Source organism: Littorina saxatilis, linkage group LG15 (assembly GCF_037325665.1).
Source record: "Littorina saxatilis isolate snail1 linkage group LG15, US_GU_Lsax_2.0, whole genome shotgun sequence".
NCBI classification, from domain to species: Eukaryota; Metazoa; Mollusca; class Gastropoda; order Littorinimorpha; family Littorinidae; genus Littorina; species Littorina saxatilis.
The window spans coordinates 1,531,529-1,553,262 of NC_090259.1; the positions used below are offsets into that span (position 1 = coordinate 1,531,529).

General features: G+C 42.8%; 2 protein-coding genes across 2 annotated transcripts in view; both read right to left on the bottom strand.

Annotated features, from left to right (window-relative positions):
• Positions 1-19,357, bottom strand: part of LOC138948178 (trichohyalin-like) — a gene marked incomplete at its 3' end in the record, with an annotated part of 44,489 nt that extends 25,132 nt beyond the window's left edge. The window contains 1 exon segment of the mRNA XM_070319673.1: positions 17,169-19,357. Coding sequence (XP_070175774.1) covers positions 17,169-18,144 — 976 coding nt within the window.
• Positions 455-4,735, bottom strand: LOC138948175 (uncharacterized). The gene is made up of 2 exons (XM_070319670.1): positions 3,466-4,735; positions 455-1,744 (listed from the first exon to the last, which is right to left on the bottom strand). Exon 1 carries the CDS (start codon positions 4,701-4,703, stop codon positions 3,510-3,512), a length of 1,194 nt encoding a protein of 397 aa, XP_070175771.1. The 5' UTR covers positions 4,704-4,735; the 3' UTR covers positions 455-1,744; positions 3,466-3,509.
• Positions 19,358-21,734: the final 2,377 nt, after the last annotated feature.

The window sequence follows — 21,734 nt, forward strand, 5'->3', positions numbered from 1 at the left end:
TTCAGATGTGAACACTTTTGGAACACTTTTGGAACACTTTTGGAACACTTTTTTGTGTATAGAACACTTTTTGTGTTCCAAAAGTGTTCCAAAAGTGTTCTACTAAAAGGGTGTTCAGAAGTGGTTACAGAAAGGGTGTTCAGGAGTGGAACACTTTTGTTTAGAGTGTGGTAAGGTGAAGGCTGGACCTGATTTAGTAGAGGTACACAGACTGCGACGGCTGTTCTAATGATTAGAGAGGACGCATGCGCAACCAATCACCTTTCAGATAACAATATGTTACAAAGTCAAACACATGTTTTGAAATAATTTAGTGCCCTAATTTTATCCCAAATGCGGAGGGAATTACAGTCTCACTTAAGGGTGGGATTAGAACAGCCGTCGCAGTCTGTGTACCTCTACTAAATCAGGTCCAGCCTTCACCTTACCAGGTAAGCCTCGTCTGTCCTTTCAATTTAGTCTCGGTACACAGACTAGACGGCAATTTCTAATGATTTTTTAGAGATTGCCTTTGTGACATATTGCTCAACCTCCAATACAATTTTATATTACATAGAAACTCACCCTAAGCCTTGCAGAAATATGAGTCCAACAGAGACTGCCCCAAATTTACGGTCGCTGCTTTGTGGTAGAAACGTGAAAACGTGGACTCGCTGCTCCAACCTGCAGCTTTGAGGATAACATCCATGGGGACCCCCCGTGATGCTGCAGCTGACGTACTTGCTGCCCGTGTGCTCTGTGCACCAAATACTTGGGTGTCCACATTAGCTCGTGTGAGAACGTCTCTCATCCACCGAGCCAAGGTGTCCTTGCTGATGGGTTTGTAGGGTTTTTGATAGCTCAAAAGCAGTTTGTCTTCGCATCCCCGAAACTCCTTAGTTCTTCGAAGATATTCTTTGAGTACAGACACAATACACAAAGCCTTGTTCTGTGGAAAGGCTAAAAATTCCAGCGGTGCTAAGTGTTTTCCTTTGCGGGAATGTTTTAGCAATACATTCAAATAAAACACACATTTTGAGTTGGAAAGATGCATTGAATTCACTGACAGACTGTGAAGAGTTTGGCATCTTTGCGCAGATAACAGTGCCAAAAGCATTACAAGTTTGTATGACAATTCCTTCAGTGTTATTTGTTCATGTGGATAGTACAATTCCAAATGCTCCAGCACAACATCCACATTCCATGTGGACGCATATTTAGGAAAAGCGGGTCGAAGTTCAAACACACCTTTCACAAACCGTTTCACTAAACAGTGTTCACCAAATTGAGGACATCCTGCAATGTCTAAGTAACAAGATAGAGCCGATCTGGCCGCACAAATGGCACTATAGCCAAGTCCTGCCCTGAACAGTGTTGCTAGAAAGTTGATCGCATCATTCACAGTCGGCGAAACGGTATGTATACCTCTCCTGCACGCATAGCTTTTCCATTTTGCGATATAGGACGCGTAAACTTTCCTAGTTCCCTCTCTCCATGACGAAAAGATGATATTTGAAGCTTGTGCCGAAAGTCCTGACATTCGATATCTGATCCTGAGACTTCGCAAATGATCAACCTTAAGGACTTTCTCAGTCTGTGTTTTTCCTGAAGATTTGAGGGCATGACTAGCAGATTTTCCCTTGCTGACACAAGCACCGGATTGTTTATCAACATCTTTGCCAGTTTTGGATACCACGGTTGACTGGGCCAGTCTGGAACTACTACAACTCCCGTAGCTTTTTCTTTGTTGATTTTGTGCAGCATGCTGGCAATAACACAAAAGGGTGGAAAAGCATAAAAACGTTTATTAGACCATGATATAGTGAAAGCATTCACCGCTACAGCTTCTGGATCTGGTCTAAATGATACATATTGAGGGAATTTACAGTTTATCCTTGATGCAAACAAATCTATTTCTGGTTTAGCACCCAGAATATCCAGAGCACTTGTTAAAATGTCAGTCTTCACGGCCCATTCTGTATCTAGATTGTGTACTCTAGATTCTTCATCTGCTTCTACATTTTCTATCCCTGGTATGTATGCCGATGAAACCCAAATGCCTCGCATAATGCAAAATGACCAGATTTCCTTAGCAACTGCATTGCATGTTACCGAAATGGACCCCATTTTGTCAACACATGCAATGGCTGTAACATTGTCCATCATAAGCCTGAGATGAATGTTAGTTTTGTCCCTAGCAAAGGTTTGCAAAGACAGCAGTGCAGCTTTCAATTCCAGAATATTGATGTGCTGCTGTGCTTCTTGTTGATTCCATAGTCCACCTGTTCTACCTTGACTACACGAACAACCCCAGCCTTTCTTTGATGCATCAGTGAACATTATGAAATCTGGGTCACCATGATCAGTGTCCACATCATTAACAGATGACATGATATTCTCCCTCCACCATAACATTTCGGTTTTGGCTTCGGCAGAGAACTCCACAGAGGAGTCATAATCATTATTGTTTTGCTTCAAAGCAGCAATTTTATCGTGTTCCATGCATCTGTACCAGAGAGGACCAAATTTCACCGCCTGAAAAGCAGACACTACTTGCCCAATGAACTTTGCGAGTGTTCTTAGTGTGGCATACCCCTGATGTAACAGCTCAGTGGCTAGTTTATGTATCCTTTCCTTCCTCTCTGTTGTTAAAGTGACTGTCATGTCCTCTGAATCAATTTCAACCCCAAGATATCTTATTTTATGGGAAGGTATCAAAACAGATTTCACCGGATGCACAACAAATCCTAATTTTTCCAGAAGAGACAATGACTCTTTTACATTTTGCACACATTCTTTTTCAGAATCTCCAAAAAGTAATGTATCATCAATGAAGATTGTTGAAAGAAATCCTAGTCTATGTAACTGGGCCATGACTGGTTTCAGTAACTTTGTGAACAAACGTGGACAGGGTGCTAGTCCGTTTGGACATGCAGTGAAAACAAATACTTCTCCTTTCCAGAGAAACTTCAAATATTTCTGAGATGCTTTATTTACCGGCACTGAAAAATAAGCATCTTTGAGATCCAAAGAACAGAAGAAGCAATTTCTGGTGACTAGCTCCAAAGCTGTCTTCAGTGTTTCCATTTTGAAATGCTGATAAATCATGTTTTCATTCAAATCTCTCAGATTTAAAATTAATCTCCATGTATTATTCTTTTTTGGTCTCACAAAAATTGGAGACAGAAAATCATCCTCCGAGTGATCTGTTTTTCTTATCACCCCTTTTTGTAGAAGTTCGACAATTTCTGAATCAATTGCTGTTGTCTGTTCTTTGGAAAAATTATAGTTTTGAGGATTTTTTCTCTGTACAGGGGTCTCTGTGAAATCAATATTTATCCCTTGTACCATTTCCAAAATGTCTTTATCTATTGAGACTTCCTTCCAAGAGGGAAGGCAGTAACGAATTTGACCTGCTTGAAAATGATCTGCTTGTTCCTGTAATCTATTTTTAATGTTTTCAACTTCATCATAAAACTCCCTCACCTCTTTGTCTTTGCACACATCGGGAGTTTTTGAAACTTCTGTGTCTACTGTTTTCCTCTGAATTTTCCGAATCCCCGATTCTGACCTCTCCCCCGAGCTCTGGGACTGAAAGACTGCCCTCGTTGATTTCCGTATGTGTTCCCTTGACCTAAAAAAGGCCTACCACCGTGCCCCTTGCGCTGGTATGGTTGGAAACGATTGTTGTAGCTTGAAGTGTGCGGAGTTTTCATCTTGTAATTCTCCTTAGCACCTTTGATCGCTTTCTCGATATCCCCGCCAAAAAGCATGTCCCGACTCGGGAGATTTTCGTTTGTGCAAATAGCTGCCATGTCCTTTGGCAGAACGCGAGCTAATTGGTATTTACGGCGGATGCTGAGCTCTTGCTGCGCTGTTCCCAACAGACAGATAACATCACCACACGCGGACAACATCCCATTCAGTTCTGCCCTGAACTTCGTACTCTCTACTGTCACGGTACTACTGCTGTTGTCAGTGCACCCCTCTTTTGTGAAGGTGTGAAGTTTGCTTGTTGCCGTAACAAGTGCTGCGGTTGATTTAGAAATCAGCTTCTGTACATTGAGCAGTCGCGTGTCATTTTGTCTTGCACCTCTGTCGAGGTTTGCTTTCCCTATCACCTCCTCATTAAGGATAGGAGCCTTTATTTCCACACAGTTTGCCGGAATAAGGATACTTTCCATCTTGTCCTTGAGCTTTTGGTCTGGTAATTTGACAGTGAATCTGCTTTTAGTGATGTTTGCGAGCTTCTCATCCACTACACCACCTATTTTCTCTTCAACTTCCAAGTCTGCCTCCATCGCAGCAAAAATATCATCAAGCTGATCCGCTGACTGAGCTGATGCTTTGACACAAAAGTCAAATTCTGATTCTGTTGAAACCTCTGCCACAGAACCTCTGCCGGGGTCAACAATTGCTTCATTTTTCTTCACTTTTTCCACGGTAGCACCGCTGGAACAATCTCCGATAGAAACACCGGTAGCACCGCATGAAACGGAGAAAGACTGATCGCCAAGATCACTGTTTTCAGATTGATTTTCATCATCACCATTGTTACAAAAGAGATCGTCATATTTCGATTCCAGAGATTTCAGTTTATCCAAAAATGGACTCATGATCGACCCCATCAAATCACGCACAGTTTCCACCATTTCATTGTTAATGTTTTGTCCACCACTTGTACTAGCAGACTCCGCATCCTTTGTTGCTGCGGAATCCGCCATCTTCAAAAAATAGAAACCGGCGAGCGTCCGGCGTGAAATGTAGTAATCATGAAAAATCAGTTCTCACCTTGACTCATCCGAGCTAATGACATCGTCCTCACGAAACAAAACACTCTGAGGCACACATCACAAAGAAAAAAGTTCACCCAACACATTATAATCCAAATGAAAAATCCATTTCTATGAGCACTGAAACTTTCTGAAAGCTTCCTGGTAACGCGCGAAACCAAAAGTGATTGGTTGCGCATGCGTCCTCTCTAATCATTAGAAATTGCCGTCTAGTCTGTGTACCGAGACTAAATCCAGGCTTTATTCGAAGAACCACGCCAGGGTCTTTCAACGCTGCATCAATAATTGGGTTTATTCTATAGCTATAGAGATGGAGAATGTTTTCACCATGTGTCTCACCCGACATTGTGATTTTTCCATTCTCTTTCGCATAGGCCATACATGAGGAAGGGGGGTGGGGGGGAATTAGCGATGGATAATTGTTTCGCTTCACCACGTGTCTTAGCCGACATTTTGATTTTGCTATGCTCTTTCAACACTGCATTCTTTCGCAATTGATTGACAGCTGATTGTCCTCCAAACTTCACCATTTTTAATAATTTGGGTGATTGCAAGTGCCGGTTCCTTGACAGGTAAATCCCGGTAAATCCCAATAATTGAGGGATGATTGTGCTCCAAACTTCAGCATTTTTAATTAATTTGGGTCATAGCAAATGCAGGTTCTACACATTTCTGCATTTTTAATCCCAGCGAAGCTGGAGGTATCCCGTGAACGCTATACTGTAATCGACTTGAGAAATGTGCACACCGAATAATACATGATAAAGAAGGATTCTTTGTGCCCGGCTACGTGCCACAGTTGGAGATGGAAGTTCACCAAAAATTGGGACCATACTAACAAAAATACGGTGGGTGCAATAGTCGCCCCCATTTTTTCAGCAAACGCCACCCAAGGCCGTTTTGGACGGGTAGAAATTCCGTAGTTTCCAAGTCTATGGATAAAGCTCGCGTAAGAAGCATACGTCACGGTCGAAAGTCTTTGACGTCAATTAATGCATCATGACGTCATGCCTCCCTGAAGTCTTTCTCTCTCGCGCAGTGTGTGTGTTTGTGTTCATTTTGTGCACATGTGTTAGTGTTACTGTGTGTGTGTGTGTGTGTGTGTGTGTGTGTGTGTGTGTGTGTGTGTGTGTGTGTGTGTGTGTGTGCGCACGCGTGCATGAGTCTGTACTCGTGTGTGTGTAAGTGTGTGTGTGGGCATAAGTGTATGTGTGTGCGTGTATGTGTGTTTGTTTGCAAAGGTGTGTATGTCCGTCTGTCCATATGTGCGTATGGGTGTGTGTTTTGTGTGTATGAAGTTTGTTTGTGAGAGAGTGAGTGAGTGCGTGTTAGTGAGTATGTGTGTGTGTGTGACTTGGGGTGTGTGTGTGTGTGTGTGTGTGTGCGTGGGTGTGTGTGTGTGTGTGTTTGAGAGAGAGAGAGAGAGAGTGTGTGTGTGTGTGTGTGTGTGTGTGTGTGTGTGTGTGTGTGTGTGTGTGTGTGTGTGTGAATGTGTGTGTGCATGAGTTTGTGTGTGTATGAGTGTGCATATGTGTTTGTTTGTAAAGGTGTGTGTGTCCGACTGTCTATGTACGTATTTGTTTGTTTGTTTGCTTAACGCAAGGCAGAAGTCGCAGCACAGGCTTCATGTCTCACCCAGTCACATTATTATGACACCGGACCAACCAGTCCTAGCATGCACTAACCCCATAATGCCAGACGACAGGCGGAGCAGCCACTAGATTGCCAATTTTAAAGTCTCAGGTATGACCCGGCCTGGGTTCTAACCCACGACCTCCCGATCACGGGGCGGACGCCTTACCACTAGGCCAACCGTGTATGTGCGTATGAGTGTGTGTTTTGTGTGTATGAGATTTGTGTGAGTCAATGTGTGTGTGTGTGTGTGTGTGTGTGTGTGTGTGTGTATGTGTGTTTGTTTGTAAAGGTGTTTATGTCCGTCTGTCTATATGTGCGTATGGGGGTGTGTTTTGTGTGTATGAAGTGTGTGAGAGAGTGAGTGAGTGCGTGTGAGTGAGTGTGAATGTGTGTACGTGTGTGACTTGGGGTGTGTGTGTTTGTGTGAGTGAGTGTGTATGTGTGTACGTGTGTACGTGTGTGACTTGGGGTGTGTGTGTGTGTGCGTGTGTGTGTGTGTGTGTGTGGGTGTGTGTGTGTGTGTGTTCGTGCGTGTGTGTTCGTGTGTGTGTGTGTTTGAGAGAGAGAAAGAGAGAGAGTAAGAGAGAGGTTTGTCTTTCGCTGGGGTATGCAGTGCCTTGGCGTTGCACATCTACTTAATTTATTTGGGTGATTGCAACTGCACGTTCTACAACACTCTCTTCCGCTGCAGTTAGTGTTCAGGCATCAACAACTTTGTCCACCCTTGACAGGTAAATCCCGGTAAATCCCAATTAATCCCAGCGAAGCTGGAGGTATCCCGTGAACGCTATACTGTAATCGACTTGAGAAATGTGCATACCGAATAATACATGATAAAGAAGGATTCTTTGTGCCCGGCTACGTGCTACAGGTGGAGATGGAAGTTCACCAAAAATTGGGACCATACTAACAAAAATACGGTGGGTGCAATAGTCGCCCCCATTTTTTCAGCAAACGCCACCCAAGGCCGTTTTGGGCGGGTAGAAATTCCGTAGTTTCCAAGTCTATGGATAAAGCTCGCGTAAGAAGAATACGTCACGGTCGAAAGTCTTTGACGTCAATTAATGCATCATGACGTCATGCCTCCCTGAAGTCTTTCTCTCTCGCGCAGTGTGTGTGTTTGTGTTCATTTTGTGCACATGTGTTAGTGTTACTGTTTGTGTGTGTGTGTGTGTGTGTGTGTGTGTGTGTGTGTGTGTGTGTGTGTGTGTGCGCACGCGTGCATGAGTCTGTACTCGTATGTGTGTGGTGTGTGTGTGTATTTGTGTGTGTGTGTGTGTGTGTGTGTGTGCACGCGTGCATGAGTCTGTACTCGTGTGTGTGTAAATGTGTGTGTGGGTATAAGTGTATGTGTGTGCGTGTATGTGTGTTTGTTTGTAAAGGTGTGTATGTCCGTCTGTCCATATGTGCGTATGGGTGTATGTTTTGTGTGTATGAAGTTTTTTGTGAGAGTGAGTGAGTGCGTGTTAGTGAGTGTGTGTATGTGTGTGTGTGTGACTTGGGGTGTGTGTGTGTGTGTGCGTAGGTGTGTGTGTGTGTGAGAGAGAGAGAGAGAGTGTGTGTGTGTGTGTGTGTGTGAATGTGTGTGTGTGCATGAGTTTGTGTGTATGTTTGTGTGTGTATGAGTGTGTATATGTGTTTGTTTGTAAAGGTGTGTGTGTCCGACTGTCTTTGTGCGTATTTGTTTGTGCGTATGTACAGTGTGTGTGTGTGTGTGTCTGTTTGTATAAGAGAGAAAGAGAGAGTGGGTGGGTGTGTGTATGTGTGTGTGTGCGTAAGTGTATGTGTGTTTGTTTGTAAAGGTGTTTATGTCCGTCTGTCTATATGTGCGTATGAGGGTGTGTTTTGTGTGTATGAAGTGTGTGTGAGAATTGAATTGAATTGAATTGAATTGAAATTTATTTTACGAGGGTGACAGAATAAGCAATGCATACATGCTTCTTTTCATCCGGCCCTCGCCCATTGAGGGGTAACAAACAAGAAGAAATAAAAGATAAGTTTAACAATAGTACAAATGACATAGTTACCATAATTAACATGTCAAGCAACCAATAAGACATTTTAAGATGCATTAGGATTCTTTAGCAATGCTTGAAAATTATATATAACAGGGAAATATGTGTTTGTAAAAAAATAAATAAAATAATGAGAGAGTGAGTGAGTGCGTGTGAGTGAGTGTGTATGTGTGTACGTGTGTGACTTGGGGTGTGTGTGTGTGCGTGTGCGTGTGTGTGTGTGTGTGTGTGTTCGTGTGTGTGTGTGTTTGAGAGAGAGAAAGAGAGAGAGTAAGAGAGAGGTTTGTCTTTCGCTGGGGTATGCAGTGCCTTGGCGTTGCACATCTACTTAATTGACGGATGATTGTGCTCCAAACTTCAGCATTTTTAATTAATTTGGGTCATAGCAAATGCAGGTTCTACAAATGTCAACATTTTTAATTTATTTGGGTGATTGCAACGGCACGTTCTACAAATTTAGAGACTTAAATGCCTCTGAACTATGAGCTATGAATCTAACACGCTAAAGTTCAAATTTACCCATACACCTGTGTACAATCTATATATTCTTTTTCCTCATTTTCTTCACATAGGAAGACGTCATTCTCTTCTCTTCCGCTGCAGTTAGTGTTCAGGCATCGACAACTTTGTCCACCCTTGACAGGTAAATCCCAATTAATCCCAGCGAAGCTGGAGGTATCCCGTGAACGCTATACTGTAATCGATTTGAGAAATGTGCATACCGAATAATACATGATAAAGAAGGATTCTTTGTGCCCGAAAATGGGCCACAGTTGGAGATGGAAGTTCACCAAAAATTGGGACCATACTAACAAAAATACGGTGGGTAAAATTGGCGCCCCCATTTTTTGAGCAAACGCCACCCAAGGCCGCTTTGGACGGGTAGAAATTCCGTAGTTTCCAAGTCTATGGATAAAGCTCGCGTAAGAAGAATACGTCACGGTCGAAAGTCTTTGACGTCAATTAATGCATCATGACGTCATGCCTCCCTGTAGTCTTTCTCTCTCGCGCGGTGTGTGTGTTTGTGTTCATTTTGTGCACATGTGTTAGTGTTACTGTTTGTGTGTGTGTGTGTATTTGTGTGTGTGCGCACGCGTGCATGAGTCTGTACTCGTGTGTGTGTGAGTGTGTGTGTGGTGTGTGTGTGTGTGTGTGTGTGTATTTGTGTGTGCGCACGCGTGCATGAGTCTGTACTCGTGTGTGTGTGAGTGTGTGTGTGGTGTGTGTGTGTGTGTGTGTATATGTGTGTGCGCACGCGTGCATGAGTCTGTACTCGTGTGTGTGTGAGTGTGTGTGTGGTGTGTGTGTGTGTGTGTGTATTTGTGTGTGTGTGTGTGTGTGTGTGCGCGCACGCGTGCATGAGTATGTACTCGTGTGTGTGTGTGAGTGTGTGGTGTGTGTGTATTTGTGTGTGTGTGTATTTGTGTGTGTGTGCACGCGTGCATGAGTCTGTACTCGTGTGTGTGTGAGTGTGTGTGGGGTGTGTGTGTGTGTGTGTGTGTGTGTGTGTGCGCACGCGTGCATGAGTCTGTACTCGTGTGTGTGTGTGTGAGTGTGTGTGGTGTGTGTGTGTGTGCATACGTGTATGTGTGTGCGTGTATGTGTGTTTGTTTGTAAAGGTGTGTATGTCTGTCTGTCCATATGTGCGTATGGGTGTGTGTTTTGTGTGTATGAAGTTTTTGTGAGAGAGTGAGTGAGTGCGTGTGAGTGAGTGTGTGTATGTGTGCGTGTGTGACTTGGGGGGTGTGTGTGTGTGTGTGTGAGTGTGTGTGAGTGTGTGTGTGTGTGTGTGTGTGTGTGTGTGTGTGTGTGTGTGTGTGTGTGTTTGAGAGAGAGAGAGAGAGAGAGAGAGAGAGAGAGAGAGAGAGAGAGAGAGAGAGAGAGAGAGAGAGAGAGAGAGAGAGAGAGGTTTGTCTTTCGCTGGGGTATGCAGTGCCTTGGCGTTGCACATCTACTTAATTGACGGATGATTGTGCTCCAAACTTCAGCATTTTTAATTAATTTGGATCATAGCAAATGCAGGTTCTATAAATTTCAGCATTTTTAATTTATTTGGGTGATTGCAAGTGCACGTTCTACAATTTTGGAGACTTAAATGCCTCTGAATCATGAGCCAGTTCAAGTTTACCCATACACCTGTGTAAAATCTACATATTCTTTTTCCTCATTTTCTTCAAATTGGAAGACATCATTCTCTTCCACAGACAAGGCGACAGATAGGGGGACATCACTCTCTTTTCCGTTGCTGTTATTGTTCAGGCATCGACAACTTTTTCCACTCTTGACAGGTAAATCCCGGTAAATCCCAATTAATCCCAGCGAAGCTGGAGGTATCCCGTGAACGCTATACTGTAATCGATTTGAGAAATGTGCATACCGAATAATACATGATAAAGAAGGATTCTTTGTGCCCGAAAATGGGCCACAGTTGGAGATGGAAGTTCACCAAAAATTGGGACCATACTAACAAAAATACGGTGGGTAAAATTGGCGCCCCCATTTTTTGAGCAAACGCCACCCAAGGCCGCTTTGGACGGGTAGAAATTCCGTAGTTTCCAAGTCTATGGATAAAGCTCGCGTAAGAAGAATACGTCACGGTCGAAAGTCTTTGACGTCAATTAATGCATCATGACGTCATGCCTCCCTGTAGTCTTTCTCTCTCGCGCGGTGTGTGTGTTTGTGTCCATTTTGTGCACATGTGTTAGTGTTACTGTTTGTGTGTGTGTGTGTGTGTGTGTGTGTGTGTGTGTGTGTGTGTGTGTGTGTGTGTGTATGTGTGTGTGTGTGTGCGCACGCATGCATGAGTCTGTACTCGTGTGTGTGTGAGTGTGTGTGGTGTGTGTGTGTGTGTATTTGTGTGTGTATGTGTGTGTGTGTGTATTTGTGTGCACGCGTGCATGAGTCTGTACTCGTGTGTGTGTGAGGGGTGTGTGTGTGTGTGTGTGTATTTGTGTGTGTGTGTGTGCGCACGCGTGCATGCGTCTGTACTCGTGTGTGTGTGAGTGTGTGTGGGGTGTGTGTGTGTGTGTGTGTATTTGTGTGTGTGTGTGTGTGTGCGCGCACGCATGCATGAGTATGTACTCGTGTGTGTGTGTGTGTGGTGTGTGTGTGTGTGCATAAGTGTAAGTGTGTGCATGTATGTGTGTTTGTAAAGGTGTGTATGTCCGTCTCTGTCCATATGTGTGTATGAAGTTTTTGTGAGAGAGTGAGTGAGTGCGTGTGAGTAAGTGTGTGTATGTGTGCGTGTGTGACTTGGTGTGTGTGTGTGTGTGTGTGTGTGTGTGTGTGTGTGTGTGTGTGTGTGTGTGTGTGTGTGTGTGTGCGTGTGTGTGTTTGTGTGTGTGTTTGAGAGAGAGAGAGAGAGAGAGAGAGAGAGAGAGAGAGAGAGAGAGAGAGAGAGAGAGAGAGAGAGAGAGGTTTGTCTTTCGCTGGGGTATGCAGTGCCTTGGCGTTGCACATCTACTTAATTGACGGATGATTATGCTCCAGACTTCAGCATTTTTAATTAATTTGGGTGATAGCAAATGCAGGTTCTACACATTTCAGCATTTCTTAATTATTTGGGTGATTGCAAGTGCACGTTCTACAAATTTGGAGACTTTAATGCCTCTGAATTATGAGTATGAATTTAACACACTAAAATTCAAATTTACCCATACACTGGGCGGGGATGTAGCTCATGCAGTCGGTAGCGCGCTGGATCTGTATCCAGTTGGCCGCTGCCAGCGTGAGTTCGTCCCCACGTTCGGCGAGAGATTTATTTGTCAGAGTCAACTTTGTGTGCAGACTCTCCTCGGTGTCGGAACACCCCCGTGTGTACACCCAAGCACATGACCATGTGCGCAGGAAAAAGATCTTGTAATCCATGTAGGAGTTCTGTGGGTTATATAAACACGAAAATATCAAGCATGCTTCCTCCGAAAGCGGCGTATGGCTGCCTAAATGGCGGGGTAAAAACGGTTATACACGTAAACGCCGTGAGAGTTTCAGTCCATGAACGAACAAACAAACCCATACACCTGTGTACAATCTATATATTATTTTTCCTCATTTTCTTCACATAGGAAGACGTCATTCTCTTCCGCAGACAAGGCGACAGATAGGGGTATGTCCACTCTCTTCCGCTGCTGTTAGTGTTCAGGCATTAGGGGATGGTCACTTTGCGTAGGTGCATGAGAGTGCAAATGAGTGGAGGAGTTCCAGTTTTACATATATATTATGATTGACCCGTTTAAGCAGATTGCCTGTATGCCTAACATGTTTTCTATGCATTTCTATTTGCAATTGTGTATCACCCTAGGGCTATGGCCTGAAATAAAACATTCCTGAGTCCCGAGTCTTGCCTTCATTACTCTCTCTCTCTCTCTCTCTCTCTCTCTCTCTCTCTCTCTCTCTCTCTCTCTCTCTCTCTCTCTCTCTCTCTCTCTCTCTCTCTCTCTTTTATGTTTTTTTTATGTCCGTCTGTCTTTATGTGTTGTATAAAGGACAGGTTGGAAGAATAGGCTTTGCCTAAAACCTTTATCCTTTTGTAATAAAGTTCTGAGTCTGAGTCTGAGTCTCTCTCTCTCTCTCTCTCTCTCTCTCTCTCTCTCTCTCTCTCTCTCTCTCTCTCTCTCTCTCTCTCTCTTTCACACACACAGTTTATATGATCTGGTTTTTGTTATGTTTATTTCTGGACTTGTATATTTGCTTGTTCAACATAAATATTTCTTCTATATACCTTTTCCTTTGCTTTCATATGACTTGCTTGTGTGTCTGTTTTATTGGTTGTATGTTTTTACATTTAGTCAAGTTTTGACTAAATGTTTTAACATAGAGGGGGAATCGAGACGAGGGTCGTGGTGTATGTGTGTGTGTGTGTGTGGGGGTGTGTGTGTGTGTGTGTGTGTGTGGGGGTGTGTGTGTGTGTGTGTGTGTGTGTGTGTGTGTATCTGTGTGTGTCTGTGCGTGCGTGCGTGCGTGTGTGTAGAGCGATTCAGGGAAAACTACTGGACTGATCTTTATGAAATTTTACAGGAGAGTTCCTGGGTATGATATCCTCCGACGATTTTTTTTCATTTTTTGGATAAACGTCTTTGATGACGTCATATCCGGCATTTTGTAAAAGTTGAGGCCGCACTGTCACACCCTCATTTTTCAATCAAATTGATTGAAATTTTGGCCAAGAAATTTTTGACGAAGGCTGGACTTTGGTATTGCATTTCAGCTTAGAGGCTTAAAAATTAATTAATGACTTTGGTCATTAAAAATCTTAAAATTGTTATTAAAATTATTTTTTTATAAAACGATCCAAAATTACGTTCATTTTATTATTCATCATGTTCTAATTCCAAAAACATATCAGTATGTTATATTTGTATTAAAAACAAGCTCTGAAAATTAAAAATATAAAAATTATGATTAAAATGTAATTTCCGAAATCGATTTAAAAACAATTTCATCTTATTCCTTGTCCGTTCCTGATTCCAAAAACATACAGATATGATATGTTTGGATGACAAACACGTTCAGAAAGTTAAAAAGAATAAAGATATAGAAAAAACGCAACCGCTTCCGCGCTTTTCTGGATTGTTAATGTCACTGCCTTTGCCACGAGCGATGCAATGCGTTCAGTTTCATTCTGTGAGTTCGACTGAGCTTGACTAAATGTTGTATTTTCGCCTTACGCGACTTGTTTTTACATTTAGTCAAGTTTTGACTAAATGTTTTAACATAGAGGGGGGAATCGAGACGAGGGTCGTGGTGTATGTGTGTCTGTCTGTCTGTCTGTCTGTCTGTGTGTGTGTAGAGCGATTCAGACTAAACTACTGGACCGATCTTTATGAAATTTGACATGAGAGTTCCCTGGTATGATATCCTCACACTTTTTTTCATTTTTTTGATAAATGTCTTTGATGACGTCATATCCGGCTTTTCGTGAAAGTTGAGGCAGCACTGTCACGCTCTCATTTTTCAACCAAATTGGTTGAAATTTTGGTCAAGTAATCTCCGACGAAGCCCGGACTTCGGTATTGCATTTCAGCTTGGTGGCTTAAAAATTAATTAATGACTTTGGTCATTAAAAATCTGAAAATTGTAAAAAAAAATTTTTTATAAAACTATCCAAATTTACGTTCATCTTATTCTCCATCATTTTCTGATTCCACAACCATATGAATATGTTATGTTTGGATTAAAAACAAGCTCTGAAAATTAAAAATATAAAAATTATGATCAAAATTAAATTTTCGAAAGCAATTTAAAAACACTTTCATCTTATTCCTTGTCGGTTCCTGATTCCAAAAACATATAGATATATGTTTGGATTGAAAACACGCTCAGAAAGTTAAAACGAAGAGAGGTACAGAAAAGCGTGCTATCCTTCTCAGCGCAACTACTACCATGCTCTTCTTGTCAATTTCACTGCCTTTGCCATGAGCGGTGGACTGACGATGCTACGAGTATACGGTCTTGCTGCGTTGCATTGCGTTCAGTTTCATTCTGTGAGTTCGACAGCTACTTGACTAAATGTTGTATTTTCGACTTACGCGACTTGTTTTAGATTTTGTGTGTGTGTGTGTGAATATTACATGCTTTAGGACAGGTTGTTAGACAGGGCATTGCGCCTTTAACCTTTATCCTTATAAGATTAAGTTCGTTGGTACGTTGGTTGGTTGGTTCGTTGGTTGGTCCGTTCATTCGTTCGTTCTCTCTCCCCAACCCCTCTTTCACTCTCTCACACCCTCGCTCTCTAGCTCTCTAGAATACAGACCGTCCACGCGATTGCAGCCAGACAGAAAGGCAGAATTCCGTGTAAAGAAAGACAACCTTTTCCGTCAGTTCAGTGTTCGGTTGATGCATTCTCTCCCTTGTCTAACACCTTGCAAATTCATTATGTGGAGCCCCTTTCCTGTTCTATGTCTTCCCTCCCTACCAACCGTTAATCGCCCATTCATTAGGATATGTGTTCAGCGCATAGTTTTGTTTTCATGTTTTGGACAGAAGAAAAACAGAGGGGCTAAATAATTATCTGAAAGGAGTTTAGTCAGTTTCGCAATATTTGTTTTGCTTTGGATTATTGATTATACTGTTTTAGCTGCCAATCATAATTCTTTTGAGAAAAGATCTACAGACTGTGATTGAGACACATAAAGAAAGATACAATTTCCTGTCTATACTTGTTGTATAGTTGTCCATCGTTGTTCTTAGAAATTATATGTTTGGTTTTGAGCTGTAAAAGTTTGCATTATCTATAGGTTTTAGGATTGTGATACTACTCTTACCAGCAACTCATGTGCGCAAGAGTGTGCGTGCGTGCGTGTGTGTGTGTGTGTGTGTCTGTGTGTGTGTGTGGTGTGTGGTGTGTGGTGTGTGTGTGTGCAGTATGGATGTGGCGGACTTGCCTGTCTGGAGTACTTTGGGTGTTCTTACTTCGTATGTTTTATTGTTCTTATTTTTGCTTTGTTTTAAGGTTGTTGTCATAATGTTGTTTTGGTTGTTTTAAGAGCAGATGAACCACAATTTTCCATCTATTGTAATTAATTGTATGGACAATAAATGATCTTATGTCTTATATTTTGTTAGTCGGTGTCGCTGCTGTTGTTGTTGTTGATGTTATTGCTTGTGACGGGTTTGGGTGGTGTTGCGTTTTCGTTATTATTTTGTTTATTTGCTCAGATCGTAGTTGAACGTTTCGTTGCATGGTGTCCACGTTGTAGTTGATGCCCCTGCTGCTGCTTTCCAAATTACAAAGGGTCGTTTCACAAGTGTCGTTTTTGTTGCTGTTGTGTGTGTTCTTTTGACTCCGTTATGTTACTATTGATATGGTTGTGTATGTTGTTGCCGTCTTCATTAGCCGTACCAGTGTAGCTTTACTGTTGGCGATTGCTCACACTGAAATGAAATATTAGACCTTCAGGTTTGTTTGCTTACGTGTGCGACGTATGGTTTGTTATGGTTTTATTGTGGGTTTGTTTCTAATGTACGTTTATTTTGGCATTGTAAGTATTCATGGCCTGTCTCTTTCTTCTTCTGTAATCAACGCTCTAATGTTTTGATGTCGTGTATTTAGTAACGTTTTGTTGTTGTTTTGTACATGCATAAATAGAATAATTGTGATTTGTTTTGGTTTAGTTTGGTTTGCTTGGATTTGCTTTATTTTGCTTTGCTTTGCTTTGTTTTGCTTTGTTTTGCTTTGCTTTGCTTTGCTTTGTTTTGCTTTGTTTTGCTTTGTTTTGTTTTATTTGTATTTTTATTTGTTTTGCTTTGTTTTGTCCTATAATTGAGACCGTCTCTGAACAGACTACATTGTGAGCGTCTGTGCAGTCAGATTACGAATGCATGTTGCAATGTTCAGTGACAAAAGGTAATTTCAAAAGACATAACCATTTGTTTATAAACACACAGAATGCCAAAGCCCAAACACTACGGGCAAATAATTAACAACAACCACGCTTTAAACAAACAGGAAAACAATATCTCAAACTGTATTTATTGTGTACCCTAACGTTAACATTGTGTTTGATTGCCCTCCGTCATACATAATAGACACAATTGCTTTATTTTGCGTTTACATACATAATAGTATCACTAGCTATCAATAGTTCTTAGTGAAAAAAATAACTGGTTTAAAACCTTGATTGTTTGAAAAAAGATCGCTGCCAACAAATGTGAACGCAGAAGAAAATAAACTAGGCTGCTGCCTTTATACTTGATGTTATTGTATTTATATACTGATTGGCAAAATACCTGGCGGTCAAAACCTTACCTGTATATCTACACGGCAAGGTAGGAGGGGCAGTCCAAGGTCGCTCTTTCTTGCTCTTCCTGTGGTCAACCTTGCTGGACGTTACGGACTGACCATGCTCCGATGTTCGTCCCATCCAGCCATTCTGTCTCGGTTTACACCACCTGTCTTCCCTTGTGGTCTCGGTCGTCGAGGAGTTGGCCCAACGGGGAGATGACGCACTGCTTTGAGATACGGAAGATGGAGGTCTATTTCCTAACCGGTTTTGAGACTGAGAAGATGCTGGTCTAGTACGTACAGCGCTCTTAGTGGTTGAGGAGAATGCTCTATTCTTCGGCGTGCTTTGCGAAGACGATGGTCTAGTGACTCCAGCAACGTCGGCTTTTGATGAGAAGGGTCTATTCTCCACCCTTGTTGGACTTTGAACAGATGATGGTCTATTTCCTAAAACACCGTTGGTTGTTTTGTAAATCGGTCTATGCTCGGTGTTGTTTGACCTTTGAGAAGATGGTGATCGCGGGCTGTCTAGATTGTTGGAATTTGTGTTCTCTGTCCTTCCTGGAGATTTGGAAGACAAAGGTCTTTTCGAGTTCGTGTGGACCTCTGAGCTTGCAGATGAGGGTCTGTTCTTAGTGTCGATGTCCACTGATGAAAATACAGGTCTGACGTGTACCTCGACGAGAACTTTGGAGGGGTGAAGTTTGCTGTCTTTCGCTTGTGAATTGCTTCTTCCGGCGAGAGACCTAGAAGACTTAGGTCTGCTTTGTCCAACGTCCTGGCCTTTGGAGAAACAAGACTTGCTCACCTTTTTGATTTTCGGTCCGGCAGAAGAAGGCCTAAGTCGAGGCTTTGAAGATGGCGGCCTACTGTCTTCAGTATGTTGACGTACAGAGTCTGACACTGTGTCTTCAGGTCGTCGATTGAATTGAGGTGAAGGTCGATTTTCAGGTGAAATGTCAAGGAGAGAGGATGGTGCTCTGTTGTCTGCCCTTGCCATCTTGACCTAGGGTGAAGCTGACGTGGGTATGTCCACTTGACAGTCCTGAAGAGAGGCTGAGGGTCCTCAGGTCGTTATGACCGTGGTTGGGGTCAGCTTGACCTAGTTTTGCGCAGTCCTGTGGATATCTGTGCTCTGGATTGAATATCTTCTCCGTAAGTGTAGACTGCCTCTTTTTAGGGTTTCTGTGTTTAAATTGCCTTTCCGCCGACCTGTAAATGGCTGTGTTCTTTTCTAACATTTGTCTATGATTGCGCTACTTACTCAGCGTCTTATGTTTGTCTTTCCTTTTTCTTCCACATTTATCCAAATTCCTGTTAATGTTACTGTGTAGTCAGTCCACTGATCTTGTTTTCACTTGGTTTTGACTTTGGTTTATCTGGGTTTCTTCAACTTATTCTGTTTATTACACGTGATGGCCGCCTTATGAACCGTTCAGTCCTTAAAGATTACAAGGCAAAAGTGAGGGTCTTGGAGGCAGAGCTTCCACTGGTAGTTCAAAGAGTTTCACACAAACACAACATCATATCCAGCGCTTAAAACGGAAGAACAAAACGGTAGAGGTCGACGGCGACAATCTCTCGTTGTCTCGCAGCAAGTCACGTGAGAGAGCACAGAGAGCTGAACTTAAAACTTTGCCGTGAAGAGTTTCGTCTTAAACAGAGAAACAGAGTCGTAAAACCGTTTTCTACTGTGAGTACGCCGACGTGTGTGCAAAGGTCTGAAACTAGTGTCATATACTATTTGCTCGCACTGTGTATTTATAAAAGCGTCATGTTGCATGACCGTGACGTTGGCAAGCTACGTCTCGCTTTGACGGCAGTCTTTACCTGTCTGTGCATACAGCGATGCATTCACATGCGTTTGTGATCGACAACATGTCAACAACGGTCCGCCCTCCCGGTCAGAAATCACAGATCTTGTACGAGAAACCGGTTACACTACATCACCTTGTCTTTTGTTATAACAGTTTTAACAGATAAACACTGCTATTGATGGAGACACACGCACACAATCACATGGGCACGACAATGTGTGCGTCATGCTCAATGCCCGATTGCGTACCGTTTGAATTATTAAGTTACTGCTATACACAAATATTTGTTTGAGATATGCGGAGCCACGCATTTAAAGCGTTATGTCAAATGCTCCGACGTCCAGCGTGTGTAGTAATCGCCGCACACCCGTGTCAAATACAGACGCAGTTCTACCCGTAGTGTATCATGTCCACACACATAAACAAACTGAGAGCGAAACAATCTCACTGAAGATTTTAAGTTCTGTTTAAGTACTCCTATAGGCAGGTCACAGAGGAATGCTCTCCTAGAAGTACCACATAGACCAGTCTGACATAACGTGCACACACAAATACGAATGACGAATTCATGCGAGAACATAACACAAGCTTTTCTGAAGTTTTTGTAACTCTGCTTTTTGCTTCAAGCACCCAATAAAGCAGTCTTGTGGTGCGCTTTCAGACACAACCTATGAACAAGAAAAAACCTTCAACCCTGTTCAACTGAATGGTGGAACATGTTTCCACCCCGCCCAGTTTTCTGTGGCAACTGACGACGGGACACTGCACTGGATATGGTGTTCTTATTAATATTACAGGGAGAATCCTTTTGCACAGATCGTAATTCAAGCGCTGCAAGTGTGTCCTGTCACTTAACCAAACATTGGCGTATGTTGCAAGTAAGACACGATAAAGTAAGGTCAAGGTATGTGTGTGACAGCGTTCAAGGTCTTCGGAACAGACATTGTGTGCGGACCGTGGGTACGGATGAAAGCATGCACACATACGCACGCGCGCATTCACGCAAGCACACGCGCCTAATCGCATACGCAAATTAAGCACGCATTCGCACACACACACAGACAAGGTAGTTAGTTAGTTAGCTGTTGCTTTTCGGGTCCAGCGGACCATAATAGGCCAAATCAGGACCCCCACACAGACAAGCTAACACACTAACACACACACACACACACACACACACACACACACACACACACACACACACATACACACACACACGCACACACACACATACACACACACACACACACACACACACACACACACACACACACACACACACACACACACTCGCAAGCTAGCTTACAAAACAAGTAACCAACCAAACTAAATCAAAGCGACATTTTTGTTTGTGTGCATGTTGTATCTTTCTGTCTTTCTTCTTTTTCTTCTTGTATTTCATGTTCTTCTTTCTCCTCATTCCAGACCTTTTAGTTTATATTAAATCCTTGTAATATTGTTCCTGCATTAACTAACACACCAATCGGCTAAATCTGTCTTCATGTCGCATCACTAGCTGTCACGGCTTTGATAGAATATCTACAGCACTTACCTTAGCTCGCAACCCTAACATACCCGCCCTATGATTATAGTGTTATTTCAAGTATCTATATCCCGCTGTTTTTTTAGTGTCTCTAGACCGCTGTGAGCTAAGCTGTTTATGGACGCTTTAGGTCGCAAGGAGGCTTAAGTTGGGTCCCCACTAACTCCCAAACAAACACCGCTAGTCGCAAGCGATCATAAACTGAATAATTGACAAGTGAAGTGGTGACGGGCGCAGTGGCCTTGTGGATACGACATCGACCTCCTAATCGGAAGGTCGTGTGTTCAAATCCCAGCCGCGGCCGCCTGGTGGGTTAAGGGTGGAGATTTTTCCGATCTTCCAGGTCAACTTATGTGCAGACCTGCTTGCGCCTTTTCCCCCTTCGTGTGTAAACGCAAGCACAGGACCAAGTGCGCACGGAAAAGATCCTGTAATCCATGTCAGAGTTCGGTGGGTTATAGAAACACGAAAATACCCAGCATTCTTCCCCCGAAAGCGGCGTATGGCTGCCTGAATGGCGGGGTAAAAACAGTCATACACGTAAAACCCCACTCGTGCAAAATCATGAGTGAACGTGGGAGTCTCAACCCATGAACGAAGAAGAGAAGAAGAATAAGTGACAAGTGGTGACCCGATTTAACCACACAACGTCTGTGAGCAATATAATGTAAACAATAGTAAAGTGACCGTATGCTCACACAGTGAACCTGTCATAGACCTACAGGGTCGTAAGCTTGACGGGAAGCAAAGGTTTGTGAGAAAATACCAGGATGCATAGATGCAGACAGAAACCCATACACACGTACGTACACGTACCCTCACATACTCAATTACTAAGACATTTGAGGATGATTATTAGAAACAAAAGATTCAATACACAAGTTTTGATAAAAGCTAGATTGTGCGTCTGTCTCTATCTGTATGTTTGCCTTTCTGTCTGTCTGTCTCTCTCTGATTCTCTCTGTCTCTGTCTCTCTCATCCCATTCTTCTCTCTCTCTCTCTCTCTCTCTCTCTCTCTCTCTCTCTCTCTCTCTCTCTCTCTCTCTCTCTCTCTCTCTCTCTCTCTCTCTCTCTCTCTCTTTTAGAGTAGTCCCTCTCTGGGCGAGGGCTGGTTGAAAAGAAGCTAATTTGAATTGCTTATGCCACAATTACAACCCTCGTAAAATTTGATTTGATTTGATTTGATTTGATTTGATTTGATTTGATCTCTCTTTCTCTCTCTCTCTCTC

Excerpts from the sequence above, each read along its gene's own strand:
- LOC138948175 (XM_070319670.1), bottom strand. The coding sequence starts at position 4,703 with ATGGCGGATTCCGCAGCAACAAAGGATGCGGAGTCTGCTAGTACAAGT.